Source organism: Mobula birostris, chromosome 2 (genome assembly GCF_030028105.1).
Source record: "Mobula birostris isolate sMobBir1 chromosome 2, sMobBir1.hap1, whole genome shotgun sequence".
Lineage (NCBI taxonomy): Eukaryota > Metazoa > Chordata > Chondrichthyes > Myliobatiformes > Myliobatidae > Mobula > Mobula birostris.
This window is the reverse complement of record NC_092371.1, coordinates 54,799,137-54,816,444: the sequence shown is the minus strand read 5'-3', so window position 1 is coordinate 54,816,444 and position 17,308 is coordinate 54,799,137. Positions and strand designations below refer to the sequence as shown.

Here is a 17,308-nt window from a genome sequence, read left to right as displayed (position 1 = left end):
ACCTTAAATGCACTCAGTTACCTGGCCTCCACAACCACCTGTGGCAACAAATTTCACAGATTTATCACCTTCTGGCTAAAGAAATTCCTCCTCATCTCTGTACTAAATGGACATCCCTCTATTTAAAGTCATTGCCCTGTGGTCCTAGACTCTCACACCAAAGGAAACATCCTCTTCACAACCAATCTATACAGGCCCTTCAACATTTGATAGGCTTCACTGATATTCCTCTTCATTCCTCTACATACCAGCAAGTACAGGCCTGGAACGTTCAATTGCTGCTCATAGGATAACCCTTTCTTTCCTGAAATTAATCTCATGAACCTCCTATGAACTCTTTCCATAAGGTGCCAAAAACTGCTCACAATACTCCAAGTGAGGCCTCGCCAGTGTCTTATACAGTTTCAGAATCACATCCTTGCTTTTATAATCTCTTGAAGTGAATACTAACATTGCATTCGCCTTCCTCACCACCGATTCAACCTGCAAATGAACCTTTAGGGAATCCGGCATAAGAACTCCCAAATCCCTTTGCATCTTAGATTTTTAAATTTTCTCCCCATTTAGAAAACAATCTATGCTTTCATTTCTTCTACCAAGCTGCATAACCATATACTTCCCAACACTATTTTCCATCTGCCACCTCTTTGCCCATACTCCTAATTTGTCTAAGTCCTTCTGTAGCCTCTCTGCTTCCTCAGAACTACTTGCCCCTCTTCATATTATCTTCACACCTATCTTCACACTGTGTGCAAACTCGACCACAAAGCTATCAATTTCATCATCCAAGTTGTTGGCATACAACATTAAAAGAATGGTCCCAAAACTGTGACCATTCCTGTGAAACACCACTAGTCACCTGCAGCCAATCTGAAAAGAATCCCTTTATTCCCACTCTCTGCCTCCTGCCAATTAGTCAATGCTCTATCCATGCCAATATCTTTCCCGTAATACCCTGAGGTCTTATTTTGTTTAGCAGCCTCATGCTAAACAAAATGTTTTGTACTTGGATTCTGAAAATCCAAGTACAAAACATCCTCCAATTCTCCTTTATCTATACTGCTTGTTATTTCTTCAAAGAGTTCTAACAAATTTTTCAGAAAAGATTTTCCCTAAAGGAAACCATGCTGACTTTGGCCTATTTTGTCATGTGCCTTCAAGAGCCCCAAAACTACATCCTTAACAATTGACTTCAACATCTTCACAACCACTGAAGTCAGGCTAACTAGCGTATATTTATCTTTCTTCTGCTTCCCTCCCTTCTTGAAGTGAAGTGACATTTTCAATTTTCCAATCCTCTGAACCGTGCCAGAATCAATTGATTCTTAAAAGATTATTACTAATGCCTCCACAATCTCTTCCGCCACCTCATTCAGAACCCTGGAGTGTAGTCCTTGAATTCCTAGCTTCAGATATTTCAGTTTCCCAAGCACCTTTTCCCTGGTAATAGCAACTTCACCTACTTCTGCCCCCTGATACTCTGAAACTTATGGCATACTGCTACTGTCATCCACTGTCATGGTCTGGTCCGTGATGTCCACATTCCAGTTCATGGTCCAGTCCATTGATTCCTTATCCTGGGTTTTCCTGTTTTCCCTTATTCCATTGGCTGCCTTAATTGAGGCACCTGATTCTCGTTTTGGGCTGGCACATAAATACCTCTCAAACCAAGGAATCCCTGCTGGACTGTTCCCTTTCCCTTCCTTCTGAAGCCTTGCCTGCATCCCTGTCAAGTTCAACTGCCGGAGTGAGACTGGAGCCTTGCCACGCTAAGATAAAGAACTATCTATTGTTGAGTTTGGAACTATCTCTTCGTGTCCCCGTGTTTAGTGTTTGTGTCAAAGAAGAGTCCCGGCCCTAGGTCCTGTTCCCAAGGAGGGGTCCTGGCTCTGTGTTCTGTGTTCCAAGTTCCAGGTGCTGTGTTCCAGTCCTGTCCAAGTCAAGGCTTCGTGTTCTCGTTCAGCCCACCATGGCAGTTCCCTCGGCAAGTGTCCTTGGCAGCCATCCCGGCCCTGTGTCCTAGAAAGGGTCCCAGCCCTGTGTCCTAGCAAGGGTCCTGGCCCTGCGCTCCAAGGACGAGTCCTGGCTCCATACCCAAGAGCCTAACGAAGCCAAGTCCAAGAGTTGAGCCAATCCTAGTCTGAGAGCCTCGTCCTGCCCTGGAGTACCTCATCCAGTCCATGTCCAAGGCCCTGAACGTCCAGTCCACGTCCAAGGCTCTGTATTCCTGTGTTCCAGGACCAAGTCCAGGCACTGTGTTCCAGCCCTGTCCAAATCTGAGCTTTGTGTCCTCATCTAGTTCCGGTTCCTTGCCCAGCCCAGGGGATACCTTGTCCTGTGCTGGAGCACCTCATCCTGTCCTGTAGCCATGTCCTGTCCTTGCCTAGACCCGAGTTCTGGGTCCTTGTCCAGGCTCTGGTTCCGGAGTTCTGTGTTCCTAGTCCAGGCTCCTCGTTCTAAGTTCCTTGTCCTGGTCCCATATTTCTAGTCCAAGTCCTAGCCCGGGCCCTGAATCCGAGTCTCGTCCAGGGCCTGTGTCAACGTCCAGTGTCGTTTCTTCCCTATTCACCTTGCTATCTCGATAAACCTGGTCCTGTTCCAAGTACTTCAGTGCCTGTGTCTTGCATTTGGGTCTGCTCCCACTGCCCCTTTGTGATATCCACACTGAAGACTGATGCAGAATACAAATTCAGTTCATACACCATTTCCTTTTCCCCTATAACTGTCTCACCAGTGTCATTTTCCATTGGTCCTATATCTGCTCTCGCCTTTCTTTTACCCTTTATATACACCCCGAGTTCGTCAGTGACAACCAGGAAAGACTGGGTGACAACCGCGAAAAGAGTGGTGACGACTGGAGGGTCAGTGACAGCCCGGAGAGACGGCAACCGGGGCAGAACGGGCTGGCAACCCAATCTGTGTCCTCTGAGAGGAGGACCCCCACAAAAGCTACGATGAATCTAAGGGAAAGGTATCCCCAGGGGTGCCCGAGAGGGGGGAAGGATGAGCACCCCAGTCAGACGGACACAACGACATCAGACCCAGGCAATGAACAAACGACGATGAGGAAGCAGTGTGCATGTGGCAAAATCTGCAAGAACGATCGTGGCTTGAAGATCCACCCAGCGAGGATGAAGTGTTCGGCGGGAGCAAGAGCAGCACAACGCGCAGGTGTCCAACCTGGTAAGACAAAGGAGGTGCCAGGCCCAGAGTCACCCCATAGTGCCCGGAACCTCCAAGTGTTGCAAACTAACCCCTCGAACATGAAGTCTAACAGGAGGCGGATCAAATGGCCTGCAGCTAACATGACTTCACTGTGGAAGCAGTTTGATGAAGATGTTAACCAAATTCTGGAGGCAACGGCGAAGGGAGGGGTCAATAGGAAGCTAAAAGCCATGACAACAATCATTGTCAGCATTGCAGCTGAACGGTTTGGAGAAGAGTAGAAGGAAGACTCCAAGACACCTTACTTGAAGAACCAAAGAGCATTGAGGTTCCACAACATCAGGCAGGAGATGAAAGCGCTGAAGTCCCAATACAAGGAGGCAGGAGAAGAGGAGCGTATTGGCTTGGCCCAGCTGATGTGCATACTATGAAAGAAGATTAGGGTCCTCCGCCGGGCAGAGTGGCATCGGAGGCGGCGTCGTGAAAGGGCCCGAAAACGTGCTGCCTTTATCGCCAACCGCTTCAAGTTCACCAAGGAGTTGCTGGGGCAGAAGCGCAGTGGGAAACTGGCCTGTTCGCAGGAAGACATAGTCCAACATCTGAAGAAGATATATAATGATCCTGAAAGAGAGCAGGAGTTGGGAGAGTGTGACATCCTAATAGACCCACCTGAACCGGATGTGCAGTTCAACATGTTAGAGCTGCATCTGATGGAAGTCAGAGAGGTCGTCTGCAAAGCAAGGGCAAGCTCAGCTCCAGGACCAAGCAACACCTCATACAAAGTGTACAAGAACTGCCCCAAACTCCTGCTGCATCTGTAGAAGATCCTGAGAATCTTCTGGAGAAGGGGGAAGATCCCAGAACATAGTGGCTGAAGGGGTATGGATCCCGAAGGAGGAAAATGCCACCCAGATAGATCAGTTTCACGTCATCTCCCTGCTGTGTGTCGAGGTGAAGATCACCTTCAGTGCTGTTTCCAATCAGCTGTGCACCTACCTAGCAAAGAACACCTATATTGATACATCAGTCCAGAAGAGTGGCATTTCAGGGATGCCGGGCTGTCTGGAGCACATCGGTGTGGTAACACAGCTCATCAGGGAGGCCAGAGAGAACAAGGGCAACCTGTCAGTGTTGTGGCTCGACCTGGCAAATGCATATGGCTCCATTCTGTACGAGCTGGTGCAGCTCACACTGACCAAACATCACGTCCCCAGCAGAATCAGAGACCTCATCGCTGATTATTAAAGCAACTTCAGGATGAGGGTCTCTTCAGGAGCAATTACATCAACCTGGCACAAGGTGGAGACTGGCGTCATCACAGGGTGCACTATCTCAGTGACACTGTTCTCCCTAGCCATGAACATGCTCACTAAGTCTGCTGAACCAGAGTGCAGAGGGCCCAGAATGAATTCCGCTCAACGGCAACCACCTATCAGGACATTCATGGATGACCTCACCGTCACCACAGAATCAGTCCCAGGCTGCCGGAGGATTCTGCAAGGGCCCGAAAAGCTGGTGGAGTGGGCCCGGATGCGTTTCAAACCTGCCAAATCAAGATCGATGGTGCTGAGGAAAGGGAAGGTGGAGAACAAGTTCCGGTTCAGCATCGCAGGCACAGCCATCCCAACCATCACAGAAAAGCCAGTCAAGAGCTTAGGCAAAGTTTTTGACAGCTCTTTAAGGGACACAACATCCATTCAGGCAACCTGCACCGAGTTGGATGGCTGGCTGAAATCTGTGGACAAGTCTGGCCTACCTGGGAAGCTTAAAGCCTGGGTGTATCAGCATGGCATTCTTCCCAGAATCCTGTGGCCCCGTTTCGTCTAGGCAGTTCTGATCTGGACAGTCGAAACCTTAGAGTGGAGGGTTAGCAACCACCTCAGGAGATGGCTGGGGCTGCCAAAGAGCCTGAGCAGCATCGCACTCTATGGACACCGCAACAAACTGCAATTGCTCTTCAAATCCTTGGAGGAAGAATTCAAGGTAACAAGAGCCAGAGAAGTGCTACAGTATAGGGACTCAAGTGATCCAAAGATGGCTAGAGCAGGGATCCAAGTGAGGACTGGCAGGAAGTGGAGGGCAGAGGAAGTTGTTCAGGAAGCAGAGGCGAGGCTGCGTCACAGGAGGCTGGTGGGAGTGGTCACATGAGGCCGAGCTGGGCTAGGATCCTTTCCAACTCCCCAAGTGGACAACATCAGAGGGAAGGAAAGGCGTCGTCTAGATCAGGAGGAGGTGAGAGCAGTAGTGGAGGAGATGAGAGCCTGCAAGGCGGTGGGAATGAAGCAACAAGGAGCTTGGACAAGATGGGAGAATGCGGTTGAGAGGAAAGTGACCTGAGCTGATCTTTGGAAAGCTGAACCACACCGCATCCAATTTCTCATCTAGGCAGTGTACGACGTGCTTCCAAGCCCATCAAACCTGCACACATGGGGCAAGGCAGAGTCATCTGGGTGCCCACTGTTCTCCAAGTGAGGAACCCTGGAGCACATCCTCAGCGGCTGTGCAAGGGCACTTGGCGAGGGACGGTACAGGTGGAGGCATGATCAGGTCCTGAAGATCATCGCTGAAGCCGTCAGTGCAGGAGTTGAGTGGGCGAAGCGGTCCCAACCCTCCAAGCAGACCATTGCCTTTGTCAGAGCTGAGGAGCAGCCAATACCTGCCAAAAGAACATCTGCAGGCATTCTGACCTCTGCAAGGGACTGGCAGCTGTTGGTGGACCTCGAACGGCAGCTGAAGTTCCCCAACCATATCGCAGCCATCACCCTGCGACCAGACATTGTCCTTGTGTCTGAGTCTACTAAGCAAGTGGTGCTGCTGGAGCTGACAGTCCCATGGGAAGATAGCTTGGAGGAGGCCTTTGAAAGGAAGCTCTCCAAGTACACAGGACTGGTCAGGAACTGTCAGCAGGCTGGATGGAGAGCGAGGTGTCTCCCAGTGGAGGTTGGTTGTCGGGGATTCACAGCCCGTTCCTTAGCTAGAGCCTTCAGCAATTTGGGCATTGAGGGAGAGAGGAAGAGGAGAGCCATCCGCAGTACCACCGATGCGGCAGAGAGGGCCTCAAGATGGCTGTGGCTCAAAAGAGGGGAACCATAGAGTCATAAGTAGCTAGCCATCTGGACACAAGCTGGGGTCTGATCAGCCCCGGCTGGGTCACCTGGAGGAGGTTGTATGATGTTGAAAGACTCGAAACACCCGATGATTCCAGGAACATCACTGAAGATGTGTCCAGAAGCATCAGTAGATGTATGTACACAGTATCTGAAAAAATTTCTGGTATAATTTTTTATATTATTGTCTAGCTTACCTTCATGTTTCATCCCCCCCCCATAGATTTTTTTAGTTGCCTTCTGTTGGCGTTTATGTTGGCTTTGACTTCCCTTGTCAGTCATAGTTGCATCATCCTGCCTGTAGAATATTTTCTCTTCTTTCTATGTATCTATACTGCACCTTCTGAATTGCTCCCACAAACTCTAGCCATTGCTGCTTAGCCATCATCCCTGCAAGTGTCCCCTTCCAATCAAGTTCGGTGAGCTTCTCTCTCATGCCTCTGTAATTCCCTTTATTCCACTGTAATACTGATACATCTGACTTTAGTTTCTTCCTTTCAAATTGCACGGTGAATTTTATCATATTATGATCACTGTTACCTACATGTTCCATAGCCTTAAGCTCTCTAATCAGCTCATTGCAGAATACCCAGTCCAGAATTGCTGATACCCTAGGGGGCTCAACCACAAGCTGCTCCAAAAAGCCATCTCTGAGTCATTCCACAAACTTGATCCAGCATCAACTTGATTTCCCCAATCTATATGCATAACTGAAATCCCTCATGACTAATGTAACATTGCCATTTGACATGCATTTTCCATATTCGGCTGTAATTTGTAGACCACATCCTGTCTACTTTTCAGAGGCATCACTTTGACCATGCATATCAAATTTTTGAACTTCTGCTCTGCTGCAGCATCCAGGAGTTAGGCGGGTACCTGTACAATGTAAACTGAGACATCATAATAAGCTGACTCCCACATCCATGCAGGAAAGTGTAGACCTCATATTCTGTTGGAGCTGGACTCTCTAAAGCTCCATGTCATTTTCATATAGGTTTTAAGGTAGGCCTGCCAGTGTATTAAAATCAGCCTTCATCTATGTTAAAATTATGAATACAACCTCACCTTCCAGACAACTAACTGGCAAATTGATTTATTATTGTTGCATATACTGAGGTATTAAGAAAATGTTTGTTTTGCATGCCATCCATACAGATCATAAGTGCAATGCAGGCAGACAATAAGGTGCAAGGCAAAATGAAGTAGATTGTGAGCTCAAGAGTCTATTTTATAGCACTAGTTAGTAGTCTAATAACAGCACGATAGAAACCGTACTTGCATTAGGTAGTACATACTTTCAAACTTTGTATCTTCAGCCAAGTGTTGCAGGTTTACCCACAACCCTTGTTCTGGCTGGAACTCATACACAAGATCCCTGACATTTTTTTTCTGGCCCCTCCTGCTCAATGGCAGGACTTTGAAGAGTTGGTTCTATGGACTTATGCCAAGAAATGTCTCCGTATATTTCTGGGATTGCCGTGTTGTGTGAACTGACAAGGGAATTGCATGGCGGTTGGGGGATTACTCTTTACTTATCTATCCACACACTCTTCAATCAGCTCTTCAGCTGACACGAGGTAAATTTAGAGGTAGTTCCGAGTAGACAAAAAGAATGATCACTCGTAAATTAAAGCTTTTGCTTTTTAAACAGATCCACTGCGAAATGGGCGCCAGCAGGGGGCCTCCTGAGTGTGTTTCAAAGCCGTAACGTCTCATTTTTAGCAATACGTTTTCTTTGTACATGAGGCTGAGTAACTCAGAAACCGAGTGGGGTTTAATTCAAACAGCCACAAGTTTGGAGAAGCGGTGCAGCAAAACCGTCCAATGTTCGTCGCACAGCCGTGCAAAAGAACGTTCCGAATAAATGCATTTACCCACCCCTGCTGCAGTTGCGCTGGCAACCTTTGTCATCAGGGATAATGCCGAAATATGCTGAAGACTGGAACTTTGTAAGCCATTTGTTTACACGTTTTGAAGGCTGAAGGAGGTATAAAATAAAAATTTCACATCTCGAGCAGGAAGACAATGGTGATGCAAAACCTGTATTCGTCAGCGGAATTTACTGTTAATTTAAAGTGAGCCAGTCCTTGTTTAATTGAGCCCATTTCCCACTCTTCAAATGGAGATTTGAAAGGACTTAGGTAAAAATCCTACTTTATATAAAGCATGATCAAAACAAAGCCTTGTAGTGGAAAACAGAGGATAAGAAATTAGATCAAGAACTCTGTAGATATGTCGACAAGTTTCTCCGGATTAATCCACGAACCTATTATACTGTACACGGCAATATCCGAATTCTATTCATGTTTACTTTGATATTTAATGTTGGCGGACTGCATTTAACCTTCAAACAACAGGAGTGAGCGGCTAGCTAAGAAAGATTTTGCATTGGGTAATATGAGTTAAAAAGATTTTTGGTATTTGGGAGAAATTAAAATACTCTTCGAGTTGACTTGAAAACAAAATTCTTTGAAAGCTGCCGCTACTAACGGAAGATGCCTGGGTGTAAATAATCGTCTCCTTCCAAAATAGGCTGTTGTCTTTAAGTGAACAACATCCGTCCGTTAGTGACCCTCCCTCTCTCTAACACACACACACACACTCACTCCTCGCTGTCAGCCCGATACATTCACTTCACTGAAGTTTCTGCCAGGCGGTTAGAAGCTCTCCATTACTTGCGATCACCATCGCCTACAAAGAAAGCACTTTACAACCCGACACCTAAAGCTTCTCGCATTGCAAATACCTCTTTATCTTCGTTATGGTGCTGGATGAGCCTCAGTGACTGCTTAGTTTATCAGATTAAAAAAAATCCTCATTGTCACAGAACCTACAAATCTTCCTGAATTTGAGGATGGGTTGTTGTACCGGGCGCTGTGCTCTAATCTTCCTGTGTATCCTTCAGCTGGTGAGTGTAAAAAACGTTTATAATGCATTTATTATGAATTAGGGCTATTGATTCTGATCAGATTTGTTAGATGATGAGCTATTTAATATTTATTATTTATTAACTTTAGAGCAATATAACTAATTAATATCATTTTGTAAATCTAACCGCAGCAGCGTGCAATAACGTGCCAAAGCTTAATAGAAAACAGTAAATCGATCCTCCCAAAAGTCTGAACATCAGTGTGTTTTTCAATTCCTCTGCAATATCTTTTTCTATTTCTCTGTGGCGTAAAGTACAAGTAGTAACTGAAACAACGGTTAATTGTCCTTCGGTAATTTGTAATTCGTGTTGTCATGTATCTTTCCTTGGTTGGTGGGGAGAATTCTTTTCACTGTTGGCGGTGCAGCCCATCTCCCGCTGGTGTCGCTACCCTTTGTTCCAGGTTAATGGAGGGATCCTTTTCAGCAAGGAAGCGGTTGGCAGGAGCAATTCCACTTTTGTGCTGTGGGATGGCGTTTCATATCAGTGTATTTTCTTCCGTTTTAATGTCAGTCATTTGTGCGCATGGTATATGCCAGGCTTACTGTTACTACAGATTTCGGCACTAGCCGCTTCCCACGTAGTGTAAAAAAACAAAAAAAAATTCATTTTTCATTTATGCTACAACTTGCGAGCAGTTTGTAACGTCTGTTTAAACTCTGCAAAACAAGGGAAGCAGAAAACTCGGTGTGGTTTAATTGGTATTTTTGCCTTTCACCCACACGAGAAACAGTTCAGCTTTGGGAAAGTATTTTGCGCATATCCGTACAATTGTCCCACACAATGCAAATTGTCAAACTGGACTCTGCAATTAACTGTCATAGCTTCAAATCCAGTGGTGATTAGTTCATACATATTTAATTACCCCAGAATTAAAGTTCAAAGTACATTTATTATCAAAGTACATATACAGTACCGTATATAACCTTGAGATTCGTCTTTATTTTCCCAGAAGTATCCCAGATCTAAACGAGTTACAGCGAATTACTTGACAAAAAACTCGGCAGAACGAGAATCAGTAGCAGCAGCTTAACGTTGTATTTTACAAAATATATTATTTTAGTTAACTGATGCTCTTCAGTATTAATAGCGGTTCAGAGATAAGGATAGAAGTTACCGAAGTTTCTCTCAGAGCAATCAGAATTTATTTGTCACTTGTGTATTGAACACTTTGTATCTATTCTCAAGCAAGATACTGCAAATGCTGGAAATCTGAAATAAAAATACAAAATAGTTGACATACTCAGCAGGTTAGGCTGCTTCTGTAGAGATAAGAACTAAGTCAGCATTTTTGGCTAATTGCCATTAGAACATAAGAAATAGGAGCAGGAGTAGGCCATCTTGCCCATTCAGCCTGCTCCACCATTCAATAAGATTATGGCTGATCTGGCCATGGACTCATCTCCACCTACCTGCCTTTCCCATAATCCTTAATTCCCCTACTATGCAAAAAATTACCAACCTTGTCTTAAATATATTTACTGAGGTAGCCTCCAGTGCTTCTTGGGGCAGAGAATTCCACAGATTCACCACTCTCTGGGAAACACAGTTCGTCCTCATCTCCATCCTAAATCTCCTCCCCTGAATCTTGAGGCTATATCCCCTAGTTCTAGTCTCACCTACCAGTGGAAACAACTTTCCTGCCTCTATCTTATCGATCACTTTCATAATTTCCTTCTATGCCGGTCTGTACGACGAAAAGGCCACAGAATCCACAGCCTCCCGCAACTTCCTGTCGTCTATCACGCAGGTCTTAGACGACGGCAAGTGGGAGAGTCTGGATCAGCCGCTGACCCTGGACGAGCTGACAGGCTCCATCCGTTCCTTTGGGTCGGGTAAGACTCCCGGAAGCGACGGCTTACCGGCTGAGTTGTACTCGGCTCTGTGGAACTGGATGGGCCCAGACCTGCTGGAAGTGTACAACGCTATGCTTCTGGCCGGCAGTATGTCTGAGTCCATGAGGAAGGGCATCATCACCCTCATCTACAAGCAGAAGGAGGAAAGGGAGGACATTAGAAATTGGAGACCCATCTCTCTCCTGAATGTGGACTACAAGATCCTGTCCAAGGCTGTCGCCAACAGGGTCAAGCCTGCTCTGGGACAGGTGATCCACCCGGACCAAACCTGTGCTGTACAGGGCAGGAAGATCTCAGACAGCCTCGCGCTGCTGAGGGACACCATCACCTACGTGCAGGACAGGGGGGTGGATGCCTGCCTGGTCAGCTTGGACCAGGAGAAAGCCTTCGACAGGATATCGCACACGTACATGGCAGACGTGCTCTCCAAAATGGGATTTGGGGAGGGAATCTGGAATTGGATTAGACTGCTCTACACAGACATCCGTAGTGCAGTCCAGGTCAACGGGTGGGAAACAGACAGCTTCCCCATCAGGTCTGGAGTCAGGCAGGGCTGTCCCCTCTCCCCTGTCTTGTTTGTCTGCTGCATAGAACCCTTTGCCGAAGCCATCAGAAGGGATGAGGGCATAAGAGGGGTGACGCTGCCAGGCAGTGGAGGGACCCAAGTGAAAACCTCCCTGTACATGGACGACGTCACCGTCTTCTGCTCTGATCCGAGGTCAGTTCGCAGGTTGATTGGCACCTGCGAACAGTTCGAGCTAGCGTCGGGGGCCAGGGTCAACCGCACGAAGAGCGAAGCCATGCCCTTCGGCAACTGGCCCGACCGATCCAGCGTCCCCTTCACCATCAGGTCTGACCACGTGAAGGTGTTGGGGATCTGGTTCAGAGGGGCTGAGGCGTGCAACAAGAACTGGCAGGAGCGGACTACCAAGGTGAAACAGAAACTGGGACTGTGGGGAGGGCTCTCCCTGTCGATAACGGGCAAGAACCTGGTCATCAGGTGTGAGGTGCTCTCAGGGCTGCTGTACTTGGCGCAGGTCTGGCCCGTCCCCCGCTCCTACAGCTCGGAAATCACCCGGGCTGTCTTCAGATTCGTCTGGGGATTCAAGATGGAGCGGGTGAGACGGACCGTCATGCACAAGTCCCTGGACAACTGGGGGAAGAACGTCCCCAATGCCGCCCTCACCCTGATGGCCAGCTTCGTATGTGGCTGCATCAGGTTGTGTGTAGAACCCAGGTATGTGGGCACCAAGTACCACTATGTGCCCAGGTTCTACCTGTCGCCCTGGCTACGAAGGATGGGTTTGGCCCCACTCCCGCGCAACGCCCCAGTCAGCTGGTCATTGCCGGCATACCTGTCCTACGTAGCAAAGTTCTTCCAGGAGAACGCCTTTGACCACAGGGCCATCAGGCAGTGGTCGGCACGAAGTGTCCTGCAGGCACTGCAGGACAAGGACGTGATGGACACAGTGGGGTGGTTCCCTGAGCAGACTGTCCAGTTCATCTGGCAAAATGCCTCATCACCAGATCTCACCAACAGGCACCGAGACCTCGCCTGGCTGGCGGTGAGAGGGGCCCTCCCAGTCAGAGCCCTCCTGTACGCCCGGAACGTCGTCTCCGCACCCCACTGCCCACGGGAGGACTGCAGTGAGGAGGAGTCTGTGACCCATCTCTTTGCACACTGCCAGTTCACAAAGAGGGTGTGGAGGAGGATGGACGGGCTAATGTCACGTTTTATCCCCAGCAGCTGCGTAACAGAGGACTCTCTGATTTACGTGCTGTTCCCGGGGACGCACACGGAGACCAACATCCGGTGCTGCAGGCAGATCATCAACTCGGTGAAAGATGCTCTTTGGTCGGCCCGAAACTTGATGATCTACCAGCACATGGAGATGTCGGTGGGAGAATGCTGCCGACTGGCACATTCTCGGCTGCAGGAGTACGTGCTGAGGGACGCACTGAAACTCGGTGCAGCCACCGCAAGGGCCCGGTGGGGAAGGACCACAGTATAGGTTTCTCCACCCGTGGGAGTGGGAGGGGTCGGTGGGCGGGGAGTATACCCCTCAACAATGATATGGTAAGCTGAACTACTGGAGTGCCACGTGGGTGGCTATAAATACGGATACTTACTGAGTATAATGGAAACGTATGTAAAGGATGAAAAGTTATTGAGTGGTTTATTGTATATATTTATTTTTGAATAAAGTATATTTTGAAATAAAAAATATGTTTCTATAAGATCTCCTCTCATTCTTCTGAATTCCAACGAGTACAGTCCCAGGCGACACGTGAATGTATTTCATGAATCTAGGAGCACGTTTGATTACAACTTTTTACTGAATTTATAATTTTTCTTGGACTATAAGAGCATACAAACGTCATACTAACACTGTGTTTAGGATTAATGGGTTAGACTGAAGTTCAATATTTGGATGGTCTAGAATAATATATATACATAGTAATGGAAACTTGCACTTGACTTTGAAGTGCTGGCTGGCCTCTAGCATGGCTTTCAACAAACGGATTTTGATTCCCAATGCTGAGGTCTTGCCTTTTTGACTCAAAGTATTTTTAATGTAAAATGAGAGTGAACCAAAGATCAAACTAACTTTAGTATCTTTATTCAACAACTTTCTTTTGCTATTTAAAAATATGCAGATGTGTTAGGTGTGGAGTTACTGAGAAATGAATGAAAGTAAATTTTATGATCAATCAGGAATTTAAATTCCCACCATCCAGAGAATATATTTTATTAACAGTATTTACAAATGAAGGGTGAGCAGTAACTCATAGGTCATCCCTATCTACTGAATATTTATCAATGAAAAATATTCTTTTAATCTTGGTGCAACTTTATGACATAAATAGTTCAAATCACAGTAAATAAGTATTGGTTTTCTTGTTGCATTGTCATATCCATGAGCTAATTAGATCCTATTGTAGTTATGTTGGGTTTGGGGCTCTTTTGACAGCTTTTAATAGAAATGTGAAACCACCCCTGCCTGTAAGGAGTTTGTATTTTCTCCCTGTGATGGTTTAGGCTTCCTCAGTTTCCTCGCATATTCCAAAGATGTACTTGTTGGTAGGCTCATTGGTCATTGTAAATTGTCCTGTGATTAGGATAGAGTTAAATTGGTGTTGCCAGGTGGCATGGCTGAAAGGACCAGAAAGGCCTATTTGGCACTGTCTCTCAATAAATAAATAAAATATTTTAGTACTGATATTCTGAATGGATCAGAATGGATCAGGGCTATGACTGCCAGACTGGGTAACAGGGGTGAGGAACTTGCATGCCTCAATCTCCTCAGAAAGTGTAGGCACTATGTGCCTTCTTGACTAGTGAGGAGGTGTTGTGGGTCTAGGTTAGATTGTCTGTTACGTGCATACCAAGGAACTTAGAGCTCTTCACACTCTCCACAGCAGAGCCATAGATGTGCAATGGAGAATGATCAACCTGTGCCTTCCTGAACTTCACAGTTATCTCCTTTGTCTTGTCCATGTTGAAATTCATGTTGTTCTCACACCATTTGACAAGCCCCCTTTCTGTATGTTGACTCATCTTTGTTTCCAATGAGGATAATCACTGTTGTATCATCAGTGAACTTGATAATATGCTTTATGCTACATCTGGAAGTGCAGTCATAATCTCTTTACATGTCAAATCTCTTGGAAGGTGACATTTAAGGCCATGCGAATAAATATGTAAATCAGTGAAGGAAAATGGCATTCTCTACTTTATCCTTGGATCTAGATATCTTCTGAATCTCTTTAGTTTGAAAGGATACAGCCTTTGTATAAACTTCAAAGTTCAAAGTACATTTATTGTCAAAATATGTATACTTCATACAACCTTGAAATTAGTCTCCTTACAGGCAGCCACAGGCACTGCTGCTTATAGCTATAAAGCTGCAGCCTAGGCAACATCATGGTGACTCTGCTCTGCACACGCTGTAATGTTATTGCAACCTTTTTAATGTCTGATGTGCTGAACTGTACACAATACCACTAGCTTAAAAACAAACTGTAGGAAGTACCTAGTCAGTCAGGAGCATCTGTTGAAAGTGAAGCACCATTAACATTTAGAGGTCTTCATTAGTTCTGTATTTTTAACCTGAAATGCTATCTGCATTTTTCTTTCCACAGATATTGCTTGAGTATTTCCAAGACCTTCTATTTTATTGCGGATTTGCAGTAATTGTAGTTATTTTTTGACTCACGAAACTCCTGAATAAGATGTTGTACAATCTTAGCATGACCTCCCTTCTCTTTTCTGTTCCTAAGTCAGTATAGGCAAGTTTCTCCTCCTCCTTCTTAACCTCTTTTTGTGTATCCCTCCTGCGAACAAGGGATCTATAGACATGCATACACTTTGAATCTCTGAACGTGTATGCTGCCAGAATCATGAAGTCACTTGTCTTATTTCTCTACTTTAAAAACATTGACTTGCTTTTCTAGGTTGAATGAAGTTGCCACTTTTTTTTTGTCCATCTAAATGTTTATTTGCCCTAGAACCTTCTTCCTCACTATCAACTATCTTTGCAGTTTTGGTATTAGTGGTAAATTTAGCATACAAAAGAACTATATGAGCAGATTAACCAGTGACACTTCAATTACGATGCAGCTGGAAATTCAGAATCCTAATGGTCTGCAGGTAGAAATTGTTTCTCATCCTGTCTGTTCTTGTTTTTATGCATCATAGTCTCCTGCCTGAAGGTAGTAAGTCAAAGGGGATGCTGGATGGATGGATGAGATCCTTAATAATACTAAGGGCCCTGTGTACACTGCACTCCTGATAAATGTCCCCAATGGGTGGTAGGGAGACCCATATGATCCTCTCATCTGCTCTGGCAGTCCTTTGTAGGGACTTCTGGCCTGATGCTTGACTGCTCCCATACGAGATGGAGATGCAACTTGTCAGGATGCTCTCAATGGTGTCCTATGAAACACAGTTAAAATGGTGGGGGTGGGGAAGCCTTGCTTGCCTTAATCTTCTTAAGAAGTGGAAGTGCTGCTGTGCTTTCCTGTTCAGGGAGATGATATTAAGGGACCAGATATGGTCATCCATGATGTGAACTCCCAGGAACTTGATGCACTTAATTTGGAAGAGTTAACTTGGATGAGCCACGTATTCACAGAGGGGGATGATTCATTTGCACCGTCCTGAAATATACAGTGATTTCCTTTGTGTTCTCCACATTCAGGATTAGGTTGTTCATCTCACACCAATCCACTAGCTGCTCCACTTCTTCTCTATATTTCATCTTGTCATCGTTCTCGATAAGGCCAAGCACTGTTGTGTCACAGAAACATAGAAACATAGAAAATAGGTGCAGGAGTAGGCCATTCGGCCCTTCGAGCCTGCACTGCCATTCAGTATGATCATGGCTGTTCATCCAACTCAGAACCCTGTACCTGCCTTCTCTCCATACCCCCTGATCCCTTTAGCCACAAGGGCCATATCTAACTCCCTCTTAAATATAGCCAATGAACTGGCCCTCAGCTGTTTCCTGTGGCAGAGAATTCCACAGATTCACCACTCTCTGTGTGAAGAAGTTTTTCCTCATCTCGGTCCTAAAAGGTTTCACCTTTATCCTTAAACTGTGACCCCTCGTTCTGGACTTTCCCAACATCGGGAACAATCTTCCTGCATCTAGCCTGTCCAATCCCTTTAGAATTTTATACGTTTCAATAAGATCCCCCCTCAATCTTCTAAATTCCAGCGAGTATAAGCCTAGTTGATCCTGTCTTTCATCATATGGAAGTCCTGCCATCCCAGGAATCAATCTGGTGAACCTTCTTTGTACTCCCTCTATGGCAAGGATGTCTTTCCTCAGATTAGGGGACCAAAACTACAAACAATACTCCAGGTGTGGTCTCACCAAGGCCTTGTACAACTGCAGTAGAACCTCCCTGCTCCTGTACTCGAATTCTCTTGCTATGAATGCTAGCATACTGTTTGCCTTTTTCACCGCCTGTTGTACCTGCATGCCCACTTTCAGTAACTGGTGTACAATGACACCCAGGTCTCGTTGCACCTCCCCTTTTCCTAATCGGCCACTGTTCAGATAATAATCTGTTTTCCTGTTCTTGCCACCAAAGTGGATAACCTCACATTTATCCACATTAAGTTGCATCTGCCATGAATTTGCCCACTCACCTAACCTATCCAAGTCACCCTGCATCCTCTTAGCATCCTCCTCAGAGCTAACACTGCTGCCCAGCTTCGTGTCATCCGCAAACTTGGAGAT

General features: G+C 46.1%; 1 protein-coding gene across 1 annotated transcript in view; it reads left to right on the top strand.

Moving 5' to 3' along the window:
• Window positions 1-8,769: 8,769 nt before the first annotated feature.
• The window catches only part of LOC140208385 (sodium/potassium-transporting ATPase subunit beta-1-interacting protein 3-like), a 202,849-nt gene continuing 194,310 nt past the window's right edge, over window positions 8,770-17,308 (top strand). Inside the window, exon 1 of the mRNA XM_072277042.1 lies at window positions 8,770-9,183. Within this exon, the coding sequence (XP_072133143.1) occupies window positions 9,130-9,183 (54 nt within the window). The 5' untranslated portion in view covers window positions 8,770-9,129. The remainder of the gene's footprint in view (window positions 9,184-17,308) is intronic.